At 37.9% G+C, this 8827-nt stretch overlaps 1 protein-coding gene across 1 annotated transcript in view; it reads right to left on the bottom strand.

Moving 5' to 3' along the window:
- Positions 1-8827, bottom strand: part of PLEKHH2 (pleckstrin homology, MyTH4 and FERM domain containing H2) — a 55676-nt gene that overhangs the window by 19399 nt on the left and 27450 nt on the right. Inside the window, exons 9-16 of the mRNA XM_086628872.1 lie at positions 8191-8266; positions 7606-7700; positions 6833-6977; positions 4695-4831; positions 3511-3621; positions 3194-3280; positions 2517-2675; positions 1751-1831 (exon numbers count right to left, since the gene is read on the bottom strand). Coding sequence (XP_086484998.1) covers positions 1751-1831; positions 2517-2675; positions 3194-3280; positions 3511-3621; positions 4695-4831; positions 6833-6977; positions 7606-7700; positions 8191-8266 — 891 coding nt within the window. The remainder of the gene's footprint in view (positions 1-1750; positions 1832-2516; positions 2676-3193; positions 3281-3510; positions 3622-4694; positions 4832-6832; positions 6978-7605; positions 7701-8190; positions 8267-8827) is intronic.

Genomic DNA, 8827 nt, shown 5'->3' on the forward strand with positions numbered 1-8827 from the left:
TAAATGAAATATTCACAGCCTCAGAGGTATTAACAAGAATTCTTGCAGAAGACTCCAAAGTCTTCTTCCTGACTCACCTCCATTAAAAAGATGATCACAAAATACAATGCATTGGGAGCAAAGGACAGGTGAAAAGTACAACTAGGATGTGTCCTTTGTCCTGTCTCAGTAGGTAAATAAAACTGGAAATATTAGGACCAACAATATTCAGAAGTGTGGGTAGAGAACTAAACATCAGGCCCAACATGGAAGAGCCAGGTCTTGCTCCCTTGTGTCCTACAGGATCTGGGATGTTGGGAGGTTAACTTAAAGCTGATTGGATCCCATTTCTTCCTCAAAGAGTATTTTCCCAAGGTTTTAGAAGTAATTTTCTCATCTCTTTCTTTTGCTGTCCTCCATCTCCGTTTCTGTCTACCTCATCAGTTGTAGACAGTGAGCTCCTTTTCCATAATCCTGATGGGGAATGGGAACAGATCCCATCCAGAGACACACATCTGCAAAACAGCAAACTGCATCCTGCTAGGCTTTTTTTTTTGGCTTTTCTTGCAGCACTGTGGAGGTACAGTGACATACCAAAGAACAGGATTTGGAAGTCAATTGAGGGATAAAAAGAACATGTAATTTCTTGAAACTTGCAGTCACTGCTCACTGCAAACACACATCAGAAATGGTCGGCTTCCAGAGTATATGACAGCCAGGTCTCACACCTGTCAGAAAGGGAGACCTGAACTGTCAGCTAATCAGTGTCCCCCTTCGGCTAGGGATAAGAAGATGCAGAATATATATCATGTCCCGTAGAAGAAGGAGACCAATGGACTACTGGATTAGAAAGTCCTGGATTACTCTCTATTAGATAAAAACCTTCCAAGTTGACAATCATCTGTGAAGTCTCAATGTTTGGTAATCAAGACAAAATGGGCATATACTACTGTCCTGGTTTTAGCTGGGACAGAGTTAGCTCTTCTTTATAGCAGCTAGAAGAGCTCCGTGTTTTGGTTTTACTCAGAGGCTCACTCTGAGAAGAATGTTGACAGCGCACTGATGTTTGTAGTTGGCACTGAGGTCTCAAGGACTTTTCAGCTGCCATGTTCTTGCCAGTGTGCAGGAGCACAACAGGATAGGGGGGAGCATGGCAGGGACGGGGAGTCCACGACTCTCCTTACGATTTGTACTTGGACTTGGGATTGAGGCCAAACTGGCCAATTAGTATTCCATATCATGCAGCGTCATGTCCAGTATGAAAGTGAGGGTCAGCCAGAAAGAAGGGCTTTTTGCCCTTCCGTGACTCTCACTTTCGGACTCTCAGAGTGCTTTCTTGCTCTCTCGCTCTCTATTTAGGGCCTCCCGTTCATCCGGGATTGCAGTATCAGGATTTATCTGTTTTGGAATTGCAGCTTTGGGAAGAGACGGGCCTCGGTCAAGGGGTCGTGAGCAATTACACCGTACATCACTCATTTGTATATATTTATCCTTGTACATATCTGTACATATATATATTGATAGCAGTAGTAGTAAATTGTCCCTATCTCAGCCCATGGGTCTCTTTTCTTTTTCTTCTTTGATTCTCTCCCTCATCCCTGGGGGGAGGGGGAGGGTGAGTGAGCGACTGTGTAGGCTTTGGTTGCCGGAGCGGCCTAACCCACGACAACTACCCAGGCCAACTGTACCTTAATAAAGCTGTAACTTATTGTTTAAAATCTGCTTCAGTATGTTATCTTCCATTCACTGAGGAAACAAGTAAGGGACCTACCTTGTCTTCTTGATTACGGAAATAATACAGAATTTTTCCAACTAGGGTACACCAAACTCTTTTGGAGTATCCATGTTTCACCTGAAATCACAGAACAGTAGGAACAAGCACAGCCAGAGAAATACAGACTACATTTCACCATGTCTGAAGTTTGGTGATGTTGGGAATAAATGCCTTGGTTCAAATTCCTTTCAACATTACTAGACAAATGATTAAAACGGTGTAATTCTAGTAAGGGCATAAGAATTAAAGCATTAGATGCTCATCTAAAGCCTAGTAAGGCCAGTGTGAGTTTTTCATTTGGCTTTGGATCAGGCCTAAATTAGTAGAAGCTAAGGAAATGGAAGAATTAAAAGAGAAAAAAATAATGTTATACAGTATTTTTATTATTTTGAAATAACCTGTCTCAGTGAGTAATACAAAGAGAGCACTCCACTGAAATAAGACAGGTCAATTAGCTATTGAAACATACGCTGAACTAGGATGCCACTGAAATGCAAATGGAGAACTCAACAAACTCAACACAGGAACTAACGAGTTGAAAAGCAAAAAGAAAAAGCAAATCAAATCAAACAACCAGAAGAAAAATATTGCCCAAAGTAGGTGAGTTGGTAGTCCTTCTGGATTGTTCACAGTGTAAAGTACTGGGAAAGCAAATGTATGTCTGTTTTGCTTGTATTTATTTTATTGTAGTGCTATTATCATCTAGATATTATTCTTAAGAAATATGGAATAAAGCAGATTGGGGGTAGCAAAGTGTTCCTACCTTAGTAAGTAATCCTTTCATGGTTGGCTTGATTTCGGGCTGTATGAAAAGTGGGCTGGCAGCTTGTATTTTAAGAACATTCTGTAGCACTTTGATCCATTCTTCTAAGATGTTGGGAGAATCTGCCGTCAGGTAGTACGTTCGTTTTTCTGTGGTCAGCTATGTAGTAATAGAAGAATCTTGAGCTTTAAGAACATGACACATTCAACCCCACAGTGTGGGGTCTGTAACAAATACTACCCAATGTAGTTTCACAGCTTCGGGGGGGTTTATTTTCCCCAAAGTACTTTCCATTAACGAAACATTTCATGGCCAGGCAGAGCAGACAGACCCTTTCTAAGGCTTTATCTGAAAAGTTCCAGGACGGCAGAGCTGAGAAAACTCAATCTCCTTTCAGAAACAGCTTCTCTCAACTCTAATGGCTGGCCACAAGACTACTCTCTTTATTTATATGTCATATGTAATGATCTGACCATTATAGCATTATGAACAAGTGTACATGCAGGCCTTCCTATAGCTTCTGTAATTGAAATGATTCTTTGGTTTCCAACAAAGGGCACTGATTAATTCCAAGTCCACACATGGATTTCCAGTGCAACAGGGACTGGAACAAGGGGTCAGTTTTGGGGATGGAGGGAATAAATACCTGCTGAAACACAAATGAGAAAATTAGGCACCTGAATTGTTTGTTTTCCGTCACCCCTTTCAATGTGGCTAGATGCATTTAGCTCAATTTGACCTTGAGGTTTTCGAATGACATCACTCTATAAGGAAAAAATGGAAAAAAGAATATTTTAAATCTATCAATATTTAAACATTAATCTTCATAAATACTTCCTAGTTAGACATTGAGTACCTTGCACACCTCCTGAGGAACTGAGTCCTGAATCACGCTAGCAGCTCAGACACCAGGAATACATTTCTTTTCCTTCTAGCAGCCCTAGATTCTCAGTGAAAACAATCTAATATTAAATAGCAGGTTACATTTACTTACTGGAGATTTGTAGTACAGTAATTCTCCTCCTTTCAGCACAAACCACCGTCGTTTCCAGGTCTTTACTTTACCACTCATTTTTAACAGATATCCAGATTTTTCCAAAGGTTCCTGATTACTCAGAAGTTAGATAAAAAGTAGTTAGGTACACATACATACCTATACTCCTCAGTGATATGTATAAATGCACACACACACAGATACTTTAATGACTTAAAAGCATGCTAAATAATAATTACAGTATTTGGTGGGACTTTTAGTCCAATGACAAAGTTTTTACAAGCATCACTTAAGACAAACGCCATGCATGTGGGATAACTAACTAATATCCCTACTTACAGTTATAGCACATGAAGGAGAGTAAGTGATTTGCCCAGAACTATACAAAAGAATGAAGAATATGATGATTCCTGATTTTACTTTCTAATTATTTATATTAAACAAGGAACAAAGTGAATATAATGTAGATAATACATATTTTCCCCAACTTCAGGGCCTAACCTACAGACCAGATATGGAGCACTGTGATTCAGAGCTCCGCACAGTGTGTACACCTGTAGAACAGAGTTCACAGTTTTGCTCTGTGAAGAAAGCTTAAAACAAATTATCTTCATCACCAGGCAGTCAATCTACTTGTATGTCAAGACACTAACTACTAGCACAGGCCATTAAAAAGACCAGTACCTCATCACATTTTGGTTTGTTTGGCCTGTCCTTGCACATCACCTACTTAATGATTTCTCTAATGTTTAAAGTTGTTTTCCCTGTATGAGGAAGCTATAGAAATGTATTATTGCACATAGATTTCTCCTGATGACTCCAGCTCCTTCAGTGAATGTCCTTCTATTTCCCTGAATATTCACATAAGCTAATTTTAGTATTTCATATGCAATCTGATACCAGATCTGGTTCCAAGTAAGGAAAATCTTAAGTGCTTTGAATTGTCTTCTGGAGTTGTCCACCTATTTCCATTCATTATATAAAAAGCTCAGAATTATCCTCCACTTTCCTTCAATCATTATAGTCTTATATGGCTAAATTATTGTTGGTGTATTTTGCTATTTGTACTCAAAAGGCAGTCTGTGAGTCAGCAAGACTGAATATAGAGATTTGGTAGCAGTCTTTGAACGTAAATATACACACAGCACTGCAGGTACACTTCTTCACAGAACTTCAGTACTCACATTTTTTCCATTATCACTAGATGAGGAAGAGGTCTTAGGAAGTTTCTGCTCTGGCTCTGAATAGTCTGTATCTACTGAATATGCATCTGGAGGAATAGCATAGTCGCTTTCTGAGGTCACAGAAGACAAAGACACCCCTGAGTTAAAAGAAGAAAGATGTTTCTTTATATTTTTTTATTACTTGAGAAATAAATGAGATCAGAATATCCATGCAGAAAGCGTATCCGAGTAGGATCTGCAGGCAAAAACGAATATCAACATAAATCTACCAGGAACTAAACACTTTTTAAAATATCAGCATATCAAACTATTAGCACAGTGCTAATACGCTAATCCCATTTTCTCCATAGTTAAACAAAGTCACTTGTGAATGAAACAACAAATAAAAGTCTTCAATATATTATCACCTTCTGTTATATTACAACACCTTTTTTAAGGAGGGAGTTAGTGCGATGTATCATACTCATTCCCTAGAAAACGCATACAGGATCTTTAATTAAACTAAGCAACTTTCCCCTTTCTATCATTCTCTCTAGTATCTGGAATTTTCAGGCAACTGCTTGTGTATGAAGAAGCTATGCCTAAGTTCTGCTATATGCTGAAGTTGTAGGTGACTGTCTTTAGTTTGCAATTAGTATGAATTTTTATACTGAGGTTTTCTAAAAATCTGAATTCCAGACCTTAGTATTTTTTTAAAAGCTTATTAGCTTTCATCTTGAAAAAAAACACCTTGTTCTCAATTCTAGTGAACCAGCAATAAAAATTCAAACTCTTCTCATCATAGAAATAATTATTTTCAAATGTGTGAGCATGTCCTTTTGTAAAGTTTTACTTTCTGAATAGTGTTCTTCTCTGAAAGACCACTCTCCAAGATTGAAATGAATATGCCTTGTTTCCTTTGTTTCATTAATTTCCAAACTCATTTGCCAATATAAAAAAAAAAAAAAAAGCTTTTCTCATTTATTGCTTGGTAAGCCACCTGGGCTTTTCAGAGTGGGTTCCTCACTTCTCATGTAGAATCTTCTATAATAAATATGCAGCAAGCTAATTATTTGCCAAGTGAAATTTGTGACTGCCTAAATTTTAAAAAAATGTTATCTCAACAAAGATACGTACGTATGTGTTTTGTGGTTAAGAAAGGTTTCCATGCATGAAACAATGCCAGGACTACTTTCTGAGAAGAAAGTATGAAAAAGGGGATGGTTCCATTTTATAAACAGGGATATAAATTGTGGGTGAAACCAGCTATTAAATTAGCTAATTTACCTTTCCTGTTGTGCAAGCATGTAACATGAGATGCGTCTGCTGCCACAGCACTGTGTTTTGCTCAGCAAGATGGAGCTGCTGGGAAGCAGAACTTTCGGTCTTTTTCACACTCACGTAGCAAAACTGTAACTACATCACAGCAAACAGGACTCGACCCCACGTGTAGCTGGCAGTGGAAAACTCCTCGTGGGCCAGTGGCCATATCTACCTGCTCAAGTGTGACTGAGTGGAGCTCCAGCTAACTGGGATTTTAACATGTTTAACGGGAAAAACTGAATAATGTTTCTGAAGCAACATATAACAAAGGATCTTAACAAACTTGGCCTCACTAGGATCTTAGATCTTAGTCTTGCTTGTCTCCCCATGTAAAAATGAAAGAAGTCCTTCATTGCATGAGAAGACACAACCAAACACTCTACTGAGGGAACTTTTCCACCTGCTTTCTGATCATGTTAAACTGCTACTTGGTTTTATAAACTTGAATATATGTGGGGTTTATTTCTGATGGCCACTTTTTTCTAGGCTATTTTTACCTACTTAAAGCTAAAGGTCAAGGAAGTCCTTGCATGACAGAGTATAGATAGAATGGAGCTTCTTGCTTTAAATGTAAAAATCACTTTTCCCTCATGACCACAGCCAGCTACTAGATTAATGTCTTAAAAAGCCATCTATAATAACGGCAATAAAAAGCCACGCAAAACAGTCCTTCCTCCTGCTTGAATAATAGATGATGGCTTTGATAGCTGAGATAAAAGCCTACATTTAAGATGTTCATGCTGTTTCAGGAAGAAATCAATTTCTAAGAAGATCATGTGAACTTGGTGGTTTCTGCAGCTTCCCAGAAGTTACTTGTTCTTTCAGTTTTTGCCTACCTCGTTTCATAGCCCGAGGACTACCTGGACCACTTCTGCTTCGAGAATCAGACTCAGAAGTCCTTGAGCTGGACTGAGAGCTGTCTTCTTCCTCAGATCCTGATGACTCATCTATAAATGGGCTGTTGCTTATTTGAGTTGCTTTCTGCAGAAATTAACACAACACTCTTTGATACCTTGCATAAAGGGTATCAGTCATTTCCTTCATACCGTAGCAGAGCTCTGCTGGCTGCTTAACATTCAAAGTTGTTCCTACTTGGGTTGTGAGTTTTGGCACACAAATATTAACATAAAACTGAATTCCCTCTGCCCTCTGTATCCTCAACCACCCCCACAATTTAAAACAGAAACCTGAAGTAGCTCAAAGCATGGGTCTTTCCAAATCACAAAAGGCTGCCAGAAAACAAACAATGCTGTGATTAGTTACTGCTGGTTATCTGACTATCAACAGCTTTGGCACTGACACAAAGACACTACACACACACTTTTAATTATGGCATTGAACACCATGTGGCTCCATTTAACGATTAACAAGCCTTTGGAAAAAATCAGCAAGGAATCTATGAACAACTGACCTGGGCTAGTAACATTTTATAAGCAGCAATAATTTTTTTTCCAGCTATTTAACATTTCCAGTACTTCTGGAGTTCTGTGATCTCTAAACATCATCTTGTGACATATTTGGCATGGTAGCATCAAATGTGAAACAGCAAGTTCCTGGACATAAGACCTAATGATATTTAAAGATTTCCTTTAAACAGTAATACAGTTACCCCTTTCAAAGTGGTGTAGACAGGAGTGGTCATGTTCTTATATATCAGAGATGTATATAATCCGGATATGGAGTATGCAGTTAGTGAAACAGCACCTAAAAAAAGCAACATATTGTATAAATGACCCTCCTAATTTACCTCTCAATTAACTAAATTCTAATCTCATCTTCTGCATTGCAGAACTGCTATAAAAAGTAAACTAACTCCTAAACTGTTTTGGATGTGAGATTCATAGCTTTCTGAAATTTACAGTTGTTTTAAGGAGTACAAATAAATTGCAGTCATGACCACTAACTCTTTTTAAATTGAAAGTATAATCTCTTACTTTTGTACTTGGTATAGAATCTTCAAAGTGAATGGCAAAGAAAGCTTGAGCGAATAAAGTACAAATTCAGGACAAAGTCAAGAGGCAAGGTAACAGAAGACATTGGAAAGATAACCAATGATCTTCTATGTTTTAAATAGCAGATAACTAAATCTTCATGAAGGTATCTTAGAGGAACACGGGACATTTGGTCCTTGCTTACAAATCACTGTAAGAAGATAATTTTTGTTCATGAGACAATGAACAGCTAAACCACTTACTTTTGTTAACAGATTCCATAGTGAAAGCTTCAGACATCCTTAAACCAGACTTGGCTACAGCATAAATTCTGCTTTCCTATATAAGCAGAATAGATTTGATGGTAGATAATTAAAGCAAAGAAATTACTTTTCTTCTGTTTAGCCTCCCCATAGCCTTCTAGTCTAACTAGAATGCTAACACTAACTAGTCTTTGTGTTAGTACAACCATGTGACAAAACGGTTAATTAAATGGTGGCATCAGTAGCAGCTGAAGAATGCATCCTTGTTTTATATACCACACCCACCATACCCATAGTGTTTTGACCTTTTTTCATGCAATGCTTGCCCTTATAGGTAACTTCTTTTTAAAAATACCATTATCAGAGGCCAAAGAAGCAATGGCGAGAATATTTTTTAAGGGAGGACTGTATGTTAAGAATAGAGAAATGCCATTATGGAGGCAACTTTTAAACAATTTTATGTTAAAAGGCCACAATAAGAAAATCTATAATGAAAAAATATGCACTAAAATTTATACATAGAAAAGCTGTTACATTAATCATTATTCATCTCTGAATCATTAATAAATCTCTGACTGTGGAAGTGCAGAATCAACGAGTCTAGACACATTTAATTAATTTTGGCTTTTATGTAAGA

This window comes from Tauraco erythrolophus, chromosome 2 (genome assembly GCF_009769465.1).
Source record: "Tauraco erythrolophus isolate bTauEry1 chromosome 2, bTauEry1.pri, whole genome shotgun sequence".
Taxonomy (NCBI): domain Eukaryota; kingdom Metazoa; phylum Chordata; class Aves; order Musophagiformes; family Musophagidae; genus Tauraco; species Tauraco erythrolophus.